Below are 17,888 nucleotides of genomic sequence, written 5' to 3' on the forward strand. Positions count from 1 at the left end.
AGAAGAAGAACGAGATTCAATCGGAAATCAGTTCATGTTGCTTACGAAGGAAAGCGAAGCGGTTTGCTTGGGTCAGAACCATTAACCTTTGACCCATAGAAGAACCTAAAGCGTCTCTGTGAGTCTGGGCGGATCAGAAGGACCTTAGAGTTGAGAGTTCAACCACCGAGGAGCCGCTGAGCAACTCAAACTGGACCAAAGTTCAGAGCTAACTTTAGCCGCGGAGCTAACTTGGGCCAAAGGGGGATCAATGGGAGCGAGGCGGAGCAGCTGACCGAACCGGGCAGGACCGGACCGGACCGGATCCCTGTGAAGGTCAGACCTGTTGAAAGCGACCCGGAGAACTGATGATCGCCTGCTGACGTCAGCACAGTACACACCTGGGCAGGTAAGGCTGGAGTCAGAACATCAGCAGCCGTAACCGCAGGTTAGAAACATGTTCGGTAAAGTTCTGTTCATCTTCACGGGTTAAATATCTGGACCCGCTTAACGGGTTAAAAGTCCCTCAGGACCCAAAATCATAAAAACGCTCAATTTCATAACTGTCAATAGATGACGTCAGGGAAGGTTTACCAGGTGAGTCTCGGAGTCAAATCATTTCAGAAACACCTTCAGGTAAAATAGAATTAACTGAAATCACAGGATCAATACTGAACTGAACTGTTTATTCACTTATGATAAAGTTTTTACATCCACACAGATTTATTCTTAATTTTTACTCCAGAAAATAAATTTTCAAGTAATTTTCTGGTTTTCTCAGAAATAATTGATGCAAACCAACATTAAGCCATGAACCAGCTGTGATTGAGTCCATGTCGTTAAACGAACAGAACCCGATTCACAACACGAAGCAGGCTAAACAAAAACAGCTGCAGCCATCAGTCTGGGAAGAGCTGTAAAACCAGTGGTCTAGTCAAAGTAAAGACTTAAATCTGATGTAAAATCCTACAATGAGTCTGAATCAAATCAGATCAGTAAGTCAGAGGGTCAAAGGTCATTCACAGTCAGTTTGTAGGTTCAAGGGTTGAATGCTTCTTCGCGTTAATTTTTAACATAATGAATTAAATCTGATTTAAAACTTTTATTTTGTTTTAGTTTTATGATCTGAAAGGTTTAAAAAATGCAACAGTGGGTGTGAATACTTTTCAGTGCTCTGGAACCAGAACCTCAGCCAATGAGGTTCTGGTTGCATCATTGGAACAATCAGCCAATCACAGCCGGGCTCCTGGTCATTCAGGAAGTCTGAGCTGGAAGCTGCCTGATTATCAGAACCTAAACGGGTCAGAGGAGTTCCAGAACACCGGCTCTGGTTCTGGTCCTGAGCCGAACTGGGTCTGAATCCTGTCTGGTTCTGATTGTGTGTTTGTGCTGTTTCTAACCCTGCGGTCTAAAGGAGACATGAAGTGAGTTCTGATGAATGTTGGTAATAGAAGCCCAGTGGTTCAGTGCTAGGTGTAGAGCTGGTTCTGATCCGTTCCTTATAGTCAGTGCAATGAACCTGTGTAGAAGAACCTTCTGGGGGACGGGTTGGTCCGATCCAGGACATCTGAGCTGGTTCTGCTTCCTGCGATTGGGTAAAGTTCTGGACCCCATGTCTGGTTCTGTGTTTGATCCAGGATGCTCCAGGGCTTGTTGAGTAACCTGGACCGGGACCGGCCTCTGATCCGGGTCCAGTTCACCAGCTTCGCCGTGGCAACGGTTCTGCTCCCTCTGTCGGGCCTGCTGGCCTGCCTGGTCACCTCGCTGATATACCACTACGAGGAATCCACCTACACACACTGCCAGGTGAGCCGGGCCGGTTCTGATCCGGTCCAACCCAGATGACCGGATCAGACCTTCAACTGGAAACTTTTACATCTGTGATCCAGTTGGATCTCCTAACCGGTTCAAGAACCATCTAGAAGGTTCTGGAGTCCAGAACCTTCTAGAGTAGAACCAGGCTCCACTCCTGGACCAGAACCTTCATCACATCTCCATTATGTTCTGACTCACTGAGGCTAAACTCTAGTTAGTTTCTAATAAACACTAGCTAATAATAAACTAGCTAATAATAAACACTAGCTAATAATAAACTAGCTAATAATAAACTAGCTAATAAACACTAGCTGGGTAGTTAGGAATGTGCTGTTTAACAGAAGCTAATGCTAAAGCGCTACACCAACCTGCTATTTGAAGGTTATTCAGTGACCTAGTCCAAGTTTGGACTGATATCTGACAGATGCTGCAGCTGGAAACACTCCAGTGAGTCTAGGCTAAACCAGTTCAGCTGTGGGGGTCAAAGGTCACCCACAGGGTGTTAGAGAGCTGTCCCATTTTGTCCCCTGCTGTCTGTCCAGGTGTCCAACTACCTGCCATCCATCAGCTCGGCCATTAGCCGCGAACCGGAGATTTACATCTGGCGCAGCTGCGTGGGTCTGCACTCGGCGCCGCGCTACCTGGTGACCGTGGCCTACTTCAACTTCTACCGCGGCCGCTTCGCCACCAGACTGCCGGAGCTGCTGCTAAGCGGCCTGGCGTTGGTCAGCAGCCTGGTCGAGAACACGGGTCTGCTGCTGCTTACCTATGTGGCCTCCACCGAATCCTACAGTGAGTCAGCAGGAGGGGGCGGAGCCTCTCGCTGCGTCTTGCTCTGACTAACCTGCTTCTCTGTCTCCAGAGATTCATAAATACTCTTTCGTCATGTTCATCGGCTGCTCCCTGCTGCACATGCTCATCACCTGCAGGCTGTGGTACGTCATCAAGAGGCACTACGTCAATCCTGAGGTAAACAGACCCGACCTGACCCAAGTTCTACCAACATTTAACATCCCACTTTAATATTCAGCTGCTTCATAAATCATCTTAGCTGTAGCTGTAGTTATTGGGCCGAAGCTAATGCTAAGGCCGCCAACATGATATTTAGCAGAAGCTAATGGTTAAACGCCACACCACTGATAGTAAAGAACGAGATATGAAAATTAAATGAAAGTTATAGCTTCAAAATGAGATTGGTATTTGAGGGTTGTAGTCTTTCAAAGGCAGATATAATTTGATTAGCTAAGGGTAAATACTGCATTGGTGTAACACTTTAGTGCTAGCTTATGCTAACTAAATTGTTGGTATAGCACTTTAGTCATATTGGTATAGAGCTATAGCGTTAGCAGAACTAATGTTTATGATTATTGCTTTAGCGTTAGCGCAGCTAGATTTTCCACCCACTGCCTTTGCTCCTGTGTGATCAGAGACTTGCAGCCACTTCCTGTTGCTAAACAACTGCAGGAAGTTCTGGTTTGGTCCAGAAATGAACCGATTAACTGGTAATAAATGGTTCTGAAGCGGGAGAACGGGTCAGAACCTCCTTCACCTCTCTGTTTCTTCCATTTCTGGTTCAGGAGAAAACATCCTTCCTGTGGAAAGCCCGCATCTTCCTGTTCAACATCAGCTGCTGCGCCGCCGCTGCATACTTCTTCAGACGCCACAACAAGTACTGTGAGACGGGAGGTGAGTGGCTTGTTGTCACGGCAATGCTGCCGCCGCGGTTTGCACATGCTCATTGTGTCTCCGTCCTGCAGTCTACACTCTGTTCGCCGCCTTCGAGTACCTGGTGGTGTTCTCCAACATGGCCTTCCACATGACAGCCTTCTGGGACTTCGGGAGCGCTCAGGTGATGGTCGCCACGCTGCCGGAGGACAAACGGTACTGACGCGGACAGGACCGGTTCTGACCCGGAGGACCAGAGCCGACCAGTCAGTCCCACAAGGAAGGAACCAGAAGTTCAGATGGAACTGCCGGACCAGATGGTGGGAGCACTGAACTAAAACCCTTCAGGATGTTCTGTTTCTACTGGTTTTACTGGTTCCACTGGGTTCCCGGCCTGGATACTCCTGGTTCTGATCCCAGAGAACAGAACAGTTCCGTCTCGGTTCTGAGCTATTGGACTTTCATTCAAGAACAGAACTGCTTTTAATAAAAACCTAAACTTCAGACCGGTTTGCTGGCTGCACTGGGTCGCCATGGTGACGGAGGCAAGTCCTGGTGCCGCTGGCCGTGTGGGTCGATACCGGCTCCTGTGTCTACATCATGAAGAGCTTCAGCTGGACCTGATGAAACCCAGTGGACCAGAAACAGCGGTTGTCATGGCAACCCAGATCATCTCATATCCTGGATCATGAAGGTTGCACCAAAGGTTTTCCTTCCACCTAATTTTCTACTATCATGGCTGGACACAGCACAGAGCTACAGATGAAGTTTTCAGATTCTCTAAACCTTTCATCAAGAAACAAACATTTTATATATTTCCTGCGCTGTGTGGATTCTTAGGATTCACTGAAATAAACGAAGTTTTAACAAAGTCGCGCCGCCTCACGGTTTCTGTCAGCAGGGGGCGCCGCTGCATCAAACAGGGACAGCTGTCCCTCCCTGACAACATTTTACTCAGATACAACAGCTTTGGTTCACCTGAGTGATCATCAGGCCCTCATGCAATCACATACCAGCAAACAAAACAGGCAGCACCATATGCAGCTCTGGTTTCCATGGAGACCATCCTGTTAACTGGATGCTGTGGCTGGAGGCGACCTTTGACCCCCATCTCTAGGAACTGATCACAAGTGGCCTGTGTGGTTTGATTAGACCATGAAGGAGTCCTTTCATGGTTTGGGGAAGTCGTTTCTCCACAGGTTAATTATTGATCAAAATTATTGAACCAATCAGAGGCTGATCTCTGATTGGTTGCCCCCCAGCAGCCAATCAGAGGCTGGTCTCTGCTCAGCCCTCAGTGAAGCCTCAGCTGTTGTTTTGAGAAGTCTGAATCATAATGAGATTTCTTGTTACCGTAAAGCAGCTGTTTCTGCTGGAAAATGACATCTAACTTTAGATCACGGTTTTGGGAAGCAGCCGCAGCTTTTTATAATCATAAAAGAGGAAACCAGAGTCCGGTCTGATTGGACGGCCCGGTCCTTGGCTCACAGTCTTAATGGTTCTGATGCTTTCTGAGCCAACCCAGAACCCAATGAGGCTGCGGTGGCGAACACCATGTGACAGGAAACGGCTTCATTATCTTCTATCTGGTGTTGAATCACTTCCTCTGCAGCGACATAACCCAGAACCCACATCACCACCCTGCCATCACTGTGCTTTACGCCTGTTGGTGCTGCTTGGTTCTGTCCATCACGGGACAGTATTCTGGGGGACACTGTCCCAGAAGTCTGATCCTTCAGCTTTACTGACCGCCATCTTGTTTCTAGATGAGGCTTGCTAAGGGCTAGCCATGTTAGCTGTTAGCTAAGAAGAAAAATCACTGAAATAAAATGCAACAGACGATCAATATGAAACTTGTTTTTATTGTACTTTCCACTTAAATAAAATAATGTAAATTACTTCAATAAAAACAAATTATCAATAAATTTAACAGAAGATGGAACCAAACAAAGCTAAAGTGGTTTAGCTGGTTTAGCAGCTTAGCTAAAAAAAAACAAAAACCTGCAGAAACATTCAGTTTGAAATCAGACATTCTAATTTAAATAGTTTGGATATTTAACTACGACTGGTTATCTTGGTTGTAGTTTAGCTATTTAGCTGCTTCGCTAACCTTTTAGCTTTTTAATGTTGCAGTTGCTGCATTCCTGCTCTTGGGTGGTTCATTAGAACAATCAGATTGATTATTTTTGTATTATGTTTAAATTGCTGTTTTTAGTCCAGATTTGTTTGTTTTTGCTTGATATTTATTACTTTCCCTCCAGAATCGGCAGCTGGAGCAGAAACCGCAGCTGGTCGCTCTTTACAGTCTGATCAAACTAAATGTTTCCCAGCGTTTGTAAGGATCTCAGGGTGAGTGACGCAGAGCAGGCAGGGTTGGATTATTGCATTTTCATCGGAGCCGTCATGTAAACAGTGTTTCTGCAGTTAAATTCTCAGTTTAGACACCAAACCTGTTCCTGGCGCCGGACTCCACCAGAGCCACTGGTTTTACTGGTGCTTTACTGGCTCATGGATGCTTCAGCAGGACTAAGATATCTTCAGGTCCATCTGTATCTGAAGCTGATTGTCAGGGGATAATTTTGGACCATTTTGCTGAAATCTGAGTTTGTAGAAGATCTCAGACATTCTGCACATGCTCAGATGGCTCTGGTCGAGTCTGAACCAATCACAGCAGAGCTACACATTCAACCCACAGTCGGTCAATTTGCATCACAAGTTCTGGAAAACCCTTAATCTCTGTCTTAAATTGCGTTTTTTCTAATTAAAGGGTAAAAATCTAATGAAATGAGAGGAAAGAGGTTGAAACATTTCTCAGAGCAGACTCTCAGAGCAGGACGCAGGGCCTCTTGCTGACGGTGGGCTGCGGGTTCAGGTAGGACCTCACCGCCTCGGCGAACACCTCCTTGATGCCGTCCTGGTTCAGCGCCGAGCATTCCATGTAGCGCACCGCCTGGACCTGCTTGGCCAGGTTCAGGCCCTGCTGGTGGGTGATGGGCGCCTGGTTCTGCTCCTTCAGCTTCCTCTGGATATCTGCGTCGTTCCGGAGGTCGCTCTTTGTGCCGACCAGCAGGATGGGAACGTTGGGACAGTGGTGGGAAACCTGCAGAGGAGACCAGAGTCACGGTTTGTACAGGAACACCACTGGACATAAAGCTGCTCAGGAGGTCAAGATAAAGTCTAGACCCTGTGAAAAAGATTATATTTCTTAGCTGCTGTCATCTATAACGGGGCCTTTCCACTAAACCAGTCCAAGCTGCTTTAATCCAACTCCAGTCCATTTGCCTATAAAGTTCAGTCTGGTTTGTTTAGTGTGAATGCCAATCGACCTCTGACCTCTGGTCCTCCAAACCTCAGTCTGGGCTTGGTTGACCTGAACTCTGGTTCAGTTTGAATATGTGAACGCCAAGCGGACCAGAGACCGCTCCAAAAGCAGGAAGTGGACTACAGCGCAGGGCATTCTGGGTAAATACAACCAGAGCTAGCGTGCTAGCCTAATGCTAGCAAGAGAAATGGCTCATGGTTTTTAGCAAAAGACTAAAGAGATCACAACTGCTAAAATCTGACGCCTCCATTTCAGTTTCCCTTTGGTGAAGAAGGAAGTTGCTCTCAGCGTCTTCAGAGGTTTTTGTGTCGTTTCCTTCAGTGGTTCTTGGTGCGGCGCCCCCACAGGCCAGGAGGGGAACGGGTTGCTCAAAGGGTTTGGTTGGTTTGACACAGAGCAGAGAGAAGAAGAACTACAGCAGCTTCAGATGGAGCAGATGAAGTTTTGAACCCAATAGAACCGGTTCTACCGGAGTATCAGATGGAAAACGGCTCAAATCTGGTTCTGGATTCGGTCTAAAGAAAATCACGATGCTGATCTAAACACCTCCTGGTCTTTGCTTCAGACTGCACCAAGTCCTGACCGAGTCGAACAGCCACTCTAGCAAGTCACGCATCCTCATCACATAACTCGAGGAGGTCGTAGCCATGACGATGCCTTGATGATGCCTTGATGACCAACCAGACACACTTTCACCATCACCTCAAACAGAAGTGTTGTCCATTCTCTGAACCCTCAATGACCTTCCAGGTCCTTACACAACAACCAAGGAGCTCTAAATACGCCCTGAAGTCTCTTATAGACCCTCTGCCTCCTGGATGGGGTTACTGGTACCAGTCCAATCCTCCAGCTGAAGATCCACTACAGAAAGATTTAAACTCAAATGTGGCAGACAAGGTTTTAGGGTTGATCAGGTCAGAGAAGCTGGTCAGATGTTTGACGTCTTTGTTACGGCAAAGTGTTTGACACGACATTCGGGTTAAAAAGGTCCAAAGGACAACGATTGACCCAACGCCTGAATGGACATTTGGTGTTTGGACAGTCTGAGCAGACTAAAGTGGTCTTGATCAGCAGTTTTCCAGGTTTCAAGAAAGTCTTTCAAGTTTTTCCTTTGGACTTTCCTCTTTTTCAGCTCAGTGTTCATACTTCCACATGTCCAAAGAACAGATCTGACCTTTGAACCTTGCTGGCAGGTAAAGACCTCTTGTTTTGACTCTCCACTTGTCATCTAGACTTCAAAGAAAAGACCTTCAGAGAACCTGGAGAAGGAATAAGCAGCAGAAGGACAGTATGAACCCTACTGGACCCCAGTCAGCTGTAACTGGGCCTGAAACTGGACCCATCCAACCCAGAACCACTGCTCTTCTGACGGTTCTGGACGGAGTGAGTATCTTCAAAACCTCGACCCAGTGACCTCCTGGATTCTCCTAAACCACATCATGCGCTGTAGCTGCGTTGGGGGAATGTGTGACCTCTGACCTCTGGGTGCCACTTGTGTTTGACGTTCTCGTAGGAGGCGGGGCTTGAGATGGAGAAGCAGATGACGAAGACGTTGGTCTGCGGGTAGGACAGCGTCCTCAGCCGGTCATACTCCTCCTGGCCCGCCGTGTCCCACAGGTTCAGACTGATGACCCGTCCGTCCACTGTCACCTGAACGCACCACAGGTAGAGACACGGGTTCATGAACAGCTCATGCAAACTGTGACAGCAGTGATTGGCTCTCAGGACTTGTTGGAGAGCTCTGATTGGCTGGTTCATACCCTACGAGAGTCAAAGCTTCATGCTAGTAGCAGAAATGTTTCAGTGAACTGTCTTGATGAGGGAACTGGAACCCTTAGGGAGTAAACGGTCTGTGCAGCCTCCACACTACATTCACACCTTCACCCCTTCACATGTTCACACGCTCATGCTGTGTGACATTCACTGCGCTGCAGTTTGACACATTTTTTGTAACACCTTCTATTGCAAATTTTATTAAATTTTTGAGTTTCCTCTAAACTCTTCACAGATATTTGTTTCTGTGAAAATCTTTCTGGTGTAGCATTGACATCAGCCACTTCAATTTCACGGGACGTTTTCAAGACAGACACCGTTTTTGAGTCTTTTAAGCCAGTTATTGCTATAAAATGCTCCTCATTGTCATGATTTGGATTAATTTTATGTCACATCATGTTTTTGTTCATCCTGTTCATACAACGTTAAAGTGACAATATGTAGTGGAATCAGAAACTGAGGAGTTTGCTGTTAGTCTTAATGGTTAGCATTAGCTTCTGGTAATGTTTGATATGCTTAGCAGTTTAGCATTACCCTCCACTAATTTTTTTGCATGTGTTTAGTGGTTTAGCTATAGCTTCTGCTAATATTTTTACATTTAGCATTAGCTTTCAGTATTTTTTATGTGATTAACAAGTTAGAATTAGCTTCCTTTACTTTTTTAGGTGTTTAGTTTTAGCTTCTGCTAATTTTGTATGTGCTTAGCATTAACTTTGAGTATATTTTGTTGTTAGCCATCTAGAATTAGCTTCCTCTACTTTTTAATGTGTGCTTAGCGGTTTAGCATTAGCTTCTGATTACATTTATTTAGTGGTTAAATGTTAGCTTCTGCTAATTTGTTAATGAGTTTTGTTGGTTAGCATTAGCTTCTGCTATGATTCTTGTTTTAGTAGTGGTTGTTGAAGCTAACTTTTTCCACCACTGGGAACAACTTCTTCTGATTTTAGTGCAAACATATATTCTCCTTTGCAACAACAGTGGCCATTTTGAAAAATGTGCACCATTACAAAAATACACAAGGTCAAGAAAATGTGATTTCTCTGGTTGAAAATATGCATAATCCAATTCCAAACATGTTCTTCTTATTGGTGATTTTCCATGACTTAAATGTGATTTCTTTTGGTTTTCAGTCACAGTCTAAAACTTTTCTTCACATTGTCATAATAGGCTTTTAGTGAAGAATTTTGAGGGAAATGATTGTTTTTATTATATAATTAATGAGGAATAATGCTGAAATATAAATGTGGAAAAAGTAAGGACATTTTGTACTTTTGGAGGATCTGGAGTACCCAGAGAGAACTGCTGTATCCACAGGGAAAGCATGCCGAGAGGCCTAAAGGGGGACCTTGATGCTGTGAGGGATTTCTGTCAGATCATTGCAAACAGCTCCCCCTGCTGTCCAAACAGCTGTATTTTACTGTTTTAATCTGACAGCTTCACTCAGAGTCTCAGTAGTTTTTCCCGCAGGACAGGAAAGTTGGATCAGCTGCCTGGTCCAGAGCCTGCAGCCAGCATGACTCATGCTAGCTTCCAGATGTTTTCCAGATGCCTCTGGTTCTCACTCCACGTTGACTCTCTGATTCTTCCTGAACGCACCGGCTGAGCCGAGGTGCATTCAGGGACCCACCTGGCTGCTGTAGTTGTCAAACACGGTGGGGATGTACTCTTTGGGGAACGCTCCGGTGGTGTAGGAGATGAGCAGGCAGGTCTTGCCCACGGCGCCGTCGCCAACGACGACGCACTTCACGGTCTGCATGATGGCGGCGTCAGAAACCTGCGCACACAGCAGGGAGGGGCTCAGAGGGTTCACACATCACCTTCTGCTGCTTCACTCAGCTGCTCGCCGTTACGTTTTGTCACTTCTTTTTTTATGCAGAGCTGAGATCAAACGACCTCCAGCGGCTCTGAGGCTTTTCTCTACTTCACATCTGGTTTCACCTTCCTTCTACCTGCAGGAGCGTCTCACCTGTGGAGTTAGATAAGCGTCTGCTGCAGGGAGTTTCAAACTCCAGACCGCTAAAGCTTCTGACCTGCAGATTCTAAATGCATCGAAATGCTGCAGAGGACGGGAAGCTGTTTGTAAAGATACACAAACACACTAATCTGAGTTATTTAGCCTGTTTTAAGAGAAAAACAATGTTCTACTTGTTAAGTCATATTTTCACAATGATACTCATTTATGGATGTCAATTTCAAACTAAGCATTTAGTTAGCAAGCTACCAAACCAAACTTTGGCTTTAAACTAGTTATTTATCTTTGAGCTAGCTAAATGCTTTGCTAATATGCACCTGATAAATGTTTAGCTAACTATCTAAAATATGTAACATGCTAATAAAATATTTAGCTAGCTCAGAGCTAAACACTTAATTAATATGTATCTGATACATATTTAGAAAACGATTTAAAATAATGAACTGTTTAAATATTTACTAAACTAGTTTCAATAGTTCACTAAACTAAAAACTAAACTATTTTAGTAATTATAAATATTTATCTATTTAGAATGTGCTAAATAAAACTATTTATCATTTAACTGTTTTACTATTTAACTTTAGCTATTTTAGTTAGCTAAATATCTAGCTAAAATGCTAATTGCGTTGCCAGTAAGCTGACTTGGATGATGAAAATAGAAGCTGTGTTTTGTGAATAAACCAAATCCTTCAGCGCTGATGAATTACTGTTGCTGTATTAAAATAGCTCATCCTTTTGTTTTAAGCTTAAATGTTGCGCAATAAATGAGGAAATGAAACGTTGGTAAAGAAGTGACACGCTAGCAGAAGTTTATAAAGAGGTTTGCAAGATCTAATTTTATTTTAATCGTCTACTTCTGCTTTTTACCTATATTATATTACGCAAATGTCTCTGAGCTGCATATTTAGCTTCAATTGTAATATTTAGCTTGCTAACTGAACACTTAGCTCCAAGCTAAATATCTAGTTTGCTAACAAAATGTTTGTGTGAAGATCAATATTTAAATATTTAGCTTGAATGTGTGACATTTATAAATGAATGAATCACATGGTGAAAATATGACTTTGTAAAATGAACCCAAGCTAAATAAATGACATGTTTTACAGTGTAACTGTAGAAATGTGTCCCTACAGCAGAGCAACAGCTCTGATTGGCCCCGGAGCCTGAGTCGGTGTGTAGTGGTCTCTGATTGGCCCCGGAGCCTGATTCGGTGTGTAGTGGTCTCTGATTCTGTCCTTCCTGCTGGTTGAACTGCAGGTTCTCCATATTGACTCCATCAGGATGTTGGAGTGACTGGATTTTCTGATCCGCCATGTTTACCTTCAGACGTTCGTCTCACTGGAGTCTGGTTGTTCCTCTGCAGGAGGTTCCTCGGTCTGAGATGCTTCAGGTTTCTCGGTTGGACACAGTTCGCTCAGAAACACGTGGCGGCCATGTTGCCCCTGGGGGGAGGGAGGGGTGTTATTTGTGTTTATGGAAATGATCTGCAGAGGAAACGTGTCTAAACAAAGCAGAGACGTTATCCTGATCCCCACACACACATTTGCATAGGACCTGTGTATATATTACAGTTTTATAGCCACATACACACACACACACACACAGTGCGGTGTGTCGTCAGGACGACAGGAACCGGTCTGACTAACAGATCCATTGTTTCTGTCCGACCCGTTTCTTCAGGGTCCATAAACTCAGAGTTCTGCTTTAGGGTCCAGAACTTCCTGTTGGGTGTTTGAGTCCAGGTGTTTGGACCAATCAGAACCAAGCGCTTAACTGACATCAGGTGAAGTTCTGATCTGACTGCATTAGAGCTGAGCAGAAAATGATCAGAGGTCAGTGACCTTTCCAGCTCTGGCAGCCATTTTGTTTTCTGTCCGGACGTTCAAAACAGAATTTAAATAAAAGGAAAAAAAACAACTAAATTTTATTGGCATCAAATGTTTCCATTAAAGGGACTAAATAAGTTTCCTATGACTGAAAGTTCAAATAAAAAGCCTTTCAAAATCCCGACGTACTTCACAACCTAAAAACAAAATAAAAAAGAACTTTATAAAAACATTTTGCAGCTTCGTAATGGAGGTCAGAGGTCAGCTGGGTGGACACCGCTCTGGTTTTACTCAGCTCTCTGTTTTAATGCCCTTTAACCTGTTTAAGGTTTTCCTTCCACCAAACCTTCTTGCTGTATTAGCGAAGCGGCTGACGGAGACGCTTTCTGTCTGAACAAACAGAAACTGCTGATGAGAGTTTTCTAGAAATAGCGACGGCTGATGAACACATTCTGACTTCCTGTTTCAGGTGGAACCGAAAGCTGAACACAAGAGCGGCTGAATGAAGCTGTCCTCAGAGGTCAAAGGTCACAGAACAAAGGCTCCCCGTTTCAGAGCAGATCAGTTCTGGGTTACGGCTTCAGGAGTTTCTGTGACCTTCCTGTTGACCTTCATGGATGAAGAGAAGAAGCTCAGAAACAGAAATGAACCGGGTTCATGTTTCCATGACAGTCCGGCCCGATGCGATGCGACGCCATGCGATGCGACGCCATTCAGCGTGATGCAGCACGGCTTCCTGTGCTCATCCGCTGCAGGACTGCTGCTGCAGCAGCAGGTCCGGTTCTGAATGTTCCCGTTCAGCCAAACTAAATGCTTAGTTCGACATTGACGTTTCTAAATGAGCACCAGGGCTTCATCAGTCAGGGGGCGGCACTTCCTCCCGATTCGCTCGTTTAAATCTGACCCAAACCAATCACTGCTTCAGAAATTTGGTCGTTAAACATCAAAGTTAGCTGGACTGATCATAGGAACTGGTTCTGAAGAACTGGTTCAGTTCACTGATCTGAATGTGAGTCATTCTCAGGGTGAACCAGGTAATGTGACAGAACAGATCAGATAGTTTAGTGGAAGGAAAACGTTTCATTTTCTGGTTTATTTTAATCTGTGAAGCTGAAAAGTGTGGAGTGCATCTGTATCAACCCGCCTGAGATCATCAGTTTTGAAGCCTTCCCACAGAAAAGGTCTGGACTTTGAATAGGCCACCTAAATCATCTCATAATGTTCAGGAGTTGAACCTCCACCCAAACTGGTTTTCCTCCAGGATCCATCGTCCCACAGCATGATGCTGCCTCCGCCGTGTTTAACTGGGAAGCAGAGGCCTGGTTCTGGTTCTGGTCCTCTGGTGAAGAGGAAGTGCAGACATCATTTCCAGTCAGTCTGGTTTGTGACAGAAATAATCGGTTCCGGTTCTGGTTCCGGTTCTGTTTGCGCTGTTAAAAATAAACTCTCTTGCTGATATTTCCTCTCAGCTGCTGCGGCGTTTTCAGGTCAGACCCAAACCGTCTGAAACCAGAATCACAGAGGAAGAGTCGAGCCGACAGACGGACGAAAAGAGGAAGAAGCGGCCATGGCTCCAGAAACAGAGCGCTGCAAAGCATCATGGGTAATGTAGTTAATAAAGTAGAACTGGATATAGAAACGAGGCCCGGTCCAGTGAGACTGAACCCAGTGATGAATCCACTGGTTCTGGTTCCGTCCAATCAGCTTCAGCTGCAGATTTATTTATTCTCCAGAACCGACGACCCGACAGGAAGTCTTTTCCAGAACATTTCATTGTGAGAACTGGGTTCTAGCTGAACGGGCCGGGTCTCAGCAGGTCAGAACCAAACTGGACCATCTACCCATGTCACTGAGCCCAACAGGTCCTACTGGGTCCTCCAGAACTATTCTATTCATGATAATGGAACCAGAACAGTTTTGTTCATTAGAACCCAGGACTTTCTGGGTTCTATGGAACGCAAATAAAGTTCTAGTGAAACGGGTCAGAACCAGGAAGCACACTGAACTGAAAGGTAAACAATCGGATCAGACCCGGCCAAAGTGGAACGAGTCACGGCTGCTGTGACGTCCGACTTCCTGCTTCGTTCTTGGAATGCTAATATTAGGCTAGCTGCTACTGATTCACATCTGAGCATGTGCAGAAGACGATGATGTCATCAGCTGACGTTAAACAGCCATAAATGAAACCAGAACCAGAACCAAAGGACAGAAACCAGCAAGAAAAACCCATTTCCAGCTGGAATAAGAGACCTGAAGTGTTTGACCCATCCGGATCAGAACCACCTGGTTCTGATCAACTGAAACAACCAGGCCTCAAATTCCAAAATAAAACAGGTCCAAATCAAATAGAACCTGCAGTCAAACCAAACCCAGGAGCGTAACGGGTTCAAGAATTAGAACCAATCCAAATCAGAACCAGAACCAACCCAAACTTGACCAGAACCAGACCGCAACCAGCTTCACCCAGTTAATTGGATCCCTGAGGTTGGATGGAACTGAACCCAGAACCGACCCAGACTAAGAGAGGATCATCAGCTGATTAGAGTTGGACTTTATCAGTCTCCAGAACCGGTCAGAATGCCTCAGCTGGGTCCAGAACCTGACCCAGGTGGGCCAGAACTGGCGAGTTCTGATGAATCGTCCTTCCTGTTCAGCTGCAACAAGAAAAAAGTCCAAACCCATAGAACTACGGCTCACTACCCAGCAGCCATGGACCCGCCTGAACTAGAACCAAAACAGCAAACCGTTTCCAAGCTAAGCCGCCATGTTGGAAAATGTCAGCTATTTAGCTAGCTGGGGTCAAACCTGAAGAATCAAAGAAGTTCTGTTGGAGCGAAAGTTCTGCCACGTTTTGGTTCTGACTGGTTAGGAAAATCTCTGTGAGCACCCCCAAGTGGTCGGATCATAAAACATTCAGAAAGCTTCATGCATCCAGCATGCTGAGGTGAGTGAACCGGAACGCACTAGAGTTGGTTTGGATGTGGAACGCCTCAAAAAGTGGCTCTGCTCATTTGGACCGCACCACCGTGAACCCACAGACTGGTTCTGAGGCAGGAACTTCCTGATGGTCTGGACCCAACTGTGTCTCCTGAAACGGGTTTGGGCTTGTTGTTGTTTCAACCTTCCAGACCTCTCAGGTTCTGGTTCTGATCCGGCTGCTGAAATGTTCTATGCCAATCAAGTTGAATTACAGTGTCTCAGGAACCAGAACCTCAAATTGGACCCAGTTGACCAACGGTTCCCCTGAAGAGAAGGTCCTGTTGGACATTTAGGTGAATTCAAACCCAGCGCTTTTGATCCACTTTAAACGGACCAACAGGTCCAAAAGGTCCAACAGATCCAGACCAACTGGGGAAACAAACTGAATTCACTTAAAGGTCCGACAGGACCTTTTCTTAGGGGGAACTGGTGCTCAACCAGATCCGATCTAAGGTTCTGGTTCCTGAGACACTTTAAGATCCCAAAACCCGTTTCAGGAGACACTTCTGAACCAGAACCAAGATGGGTTCTGGGCTCCTGTAGCGAGTTGTTGTGTACAGACCTGTAGAACCGGGCAGTACCAGTCCAATCAACTGGACCATGTACTGGGACGGGTCCGGTCGGGTCTCCAGACCCTCAAGGACTTCCTGCCTCAGTACCAGTCTGTAGGTTCACCGACCCATTGCCTGAAACGGGCCAGAATCCAGAACCAGTGGAGAACCAAACTGATCTAACTGGTTTACAGTCTGTTCTTACTGGTTTAGAGTCTGTTTATACTGGTTTAGAGTCTGTTCTTACTGGTTTAGAGTCTGTTTATACTGGTCTAGAGTCTGTTCTTACTGGTTTAAAGTCTGTTCTTACTGGTTTACAGTCTGTTTATACTGGTTTAGAGTCTGTTCTTACTGGTTTAGAGTCTGTTTATACTGGTCTAGAGTCTGTTCTTACTGGTTTAAAGTCTGTTCTTACTGGTTTACAGTCTGTTCTAACTGGTTTAGAGTCTGTTCTTACTGGTTTAGAGTCAGTTCTAACTGGTTTAGAGTCTGTTCTTACTGGTTTAGAGTCTGTTCTTACTGGTTTAGAGTGTGTTTTTTTTTTTATTGTTTTCTTCTCAGAACTTGAGATTAGAAGAAGCTGAAAGTTGGTTTCCAGCAGCTGATGGTAGTTTGGTCTATTTAAAGTAACAACAGCTCTTCCTCTTCTCCTGCAGTTCCTGATGTTCCTCTCAGCTTTTGTTTCCTGGACTTCAGATGTTCTGGTTTCTGCTGTACTGGGTCGGTGAAACCCAGATCTGCTGGTTCTGTTGGCCCGTTTCAGAGATCAGTGAGTGTTTCAGGGCTCAGCAGAGAAAAAGTTAAAAGAAGAAGTGAGAAACACTCACACACATGCACACACACACACTCAGGGAGTGGTCGCTCTCCATCTCCAGCTTCCTGCTCAGAAACGCGATCACACAAACAATCTGACTATTGATCCACTGGGGAGGAGGAGAACAGAACCAGAGATCCAGTTGAAGTTTGGACCACAGCTGAACACACACCGACACACACACACACTCTCTGACACACACTCTGACACACATCGACAGCTCAGCGTAGCAGCGACACACACACACAGAGTGAGGCGGAGTGGAGCGCGCTCCGGCAGAACTCACCGCTCATCAGTCCGGTCCAGTTCTGCTGCGCTCGGTCCGGCTGCGGCTGTAATGTGTGTCCCTGTGTGTGTGTGTGAGTGTGTGTCGGAGGGCGGGGGTAACGGGGAGGAGGAAGTCCAAGGGGAAGTGGTGGAGTTAGAGTTTGAGGAAGTTTCTGTGTGTGGCTGTGTGTGTGTGTGTGTGTGTGTGTGTGTGTGTGTGAGGGGCTGTGTGTGTGTGTGTGTGTGTGTGACAGTGGCGTTACTGGTCTGTTGAGAAACGTCAGAGCCAGGCAGATCTCGGTAAGCCCCGCCCCCTGGCTCTGACGGACAGGTACAGCGCAGGTGTGTGTTATTTATTTATATGGATCATAAACTGTAAATTCCTCCCAAGCTTCTCCTGTTTGTTTCTTTGTTTTTCTCTTAATTTCTCGAGTTTTTTTTAGTATTTCCAGTTTTTATTTTGTTTTATTTGTTGCTATTCGGTCTATTTTGTGTTATTTTGTGTTTTAAATCAGTTTTCTGTTATCATTTTATTGAACTTTTATGGTTTAAAATATTTTCTGCTTAAATCGGACCAAAATGAGTTTTTTTTTTTTACTGTTTCCTGTTAATTTAAATTTAGATTTTCCATTTGCTAGTTGATCATTTTCTTGCTTTTTATATCAAACTTCAGCTATTTTTCAGTTTTTTATTTATTTAATTTAAAATGTCAACTTTAGTTTTATTTTTCTCTGCAGCTTTTTTACATTTTTAAATTTAAATTTTATCTTGTTTTTGCAGAAATTCATCCTTATTCTTCCATGTTTACTCAGGAACAACCGGCTGGGATTTGAACCCAGAACCTCCTTGTAGCAGCTCTTAATGTTTCTGCTGATTCTGCTGAATGTTTCGGTTCTTTTGGACTTTTGGTTAATTCTTTCTGACA

General features: G+C 45.1%; 2 protein-coding genes across 3 annotated transcripts; one reads left to right on the top strand and one right to left on the bottom strand.

Annotated features, from left to right (window-relative positions):
- The first annotated feature begins 1 nt into the window (after position 1).
- pgap2 (post-GPI attachment to proteins 2) lies at positions 2-4,333 on the top strand. Of its 2 annotated transcripts, none has more exons than XM_028031583.1 (6): positions 2-427; positions 1,617-1,785; positions 2,337-2,586; positions 2,657-2,763; positions 3,372-3,480; positions 3,552-4,333. In XM_028031583.1, the coding sequence occupies exons 2-6, from the start codon at positions 1,618-1,620 to the stop codon at positions 3,680-3,682; spliced, it is 765 nt and encodes a 254-aa protein (XP_027887384.1). In that variant the 5' UTR covers positions 2-427; position 1,617; the 3' UTR covers positions 3,683-4,333. The 2 variants fall into 2 exon arrangements, with proteins under 2 accessions (XP_027887384.1, XP_027887383.1); XM_028031582.1 differs by having other exon boundaries at positions 3-388.
- A 968-nt stretch (positions 4,334-5,301) lies between these two features.
- rhogb (ras homolog family member Gb) lies at positions 5,302-17,151 on the bottom strand. The gene is made up of 5 exons (XM_028031584.1): positions 16,983-17,151; positions 11,847-11,968; positions 10,182-10,328; positions 8,261-8,431; positions 5,302-6,559 (listed from the first exon to the last, which is right to left on the bottom strand). The coding sequence occupies exons 3-5, from the start codon at positions 10,308-10,310 to the stop codon at positions 6,284-6,286; spliced, it is 576 nt and encodes a 191-aa protein (XP_027887385.1). The 5' UTR covers positions 10,311-10,328; positions 11,847-11,968; positions 16,983-17,151; the 3' UTR covers positions 5,302-6,283.
- Positions 17,152-17,888: the final 737 nt, after the last annotated feature.

Source organism: Xiphophorus couchianus, chromosome 11 (assembly GCF_001444195.1).
Source record: "Xiphophorus couchianus chromosome 11, X_couchianus-1.0, whole genome shotgun sequence".
Lineage (NCBI taxonomy): Eukaryota > Metazoa > Chordata > Actinopteri > Cyprinodontiformes > Poeciliidae > Xiphophorus > Xiphophorus couchianus.

Bases quoted from the DNA above. Each gene is read 5' to 3' on its own strand.
- rhogb (XM_028031584.1), bottom strand. From the start codon at position 10,310: ATGCAGACCGTGAAGTGCGTCGTCGTTGGCGACGGCGCCGTGGGCAAG. The intron at 8,432-10,181 runs GTGGGTCCCTGA...TGGTGCGTTCAG, and splicing joins TTGACAACTACAGCAGCCAG to GTGACAGTGGACGGACGGGT. The intron at 6,560-8,260 runs GTCAGAGGTCAC...TCTCCTCTGCAG, and splicing joins AACACAAGTGGCACCCAGAG to GTTTCCCACCACTGTCCCAA.
- pgap2 (XM_028031583.1), top strand. From the start codon at position 1,618: ATGCTCCAGGGCTTGTTGAGTAACCTGGACCGGGACCGGCCTCTGATC. The intron at 2,587-2,656 runs GTGAGTCAGCAG...CTCTGTCTCCAG, and splicing joins GGCCTCCACCGAATCCTACA to AGATTCATAAATACTCTTTC. The intron at 2,764-3,371 runs GTAAACAGACCC...TTTCTGGTTCAG, and splicing joins GGCACTACGTCAATCCTGAG to GAGAAAACATCCTTCCTGTG.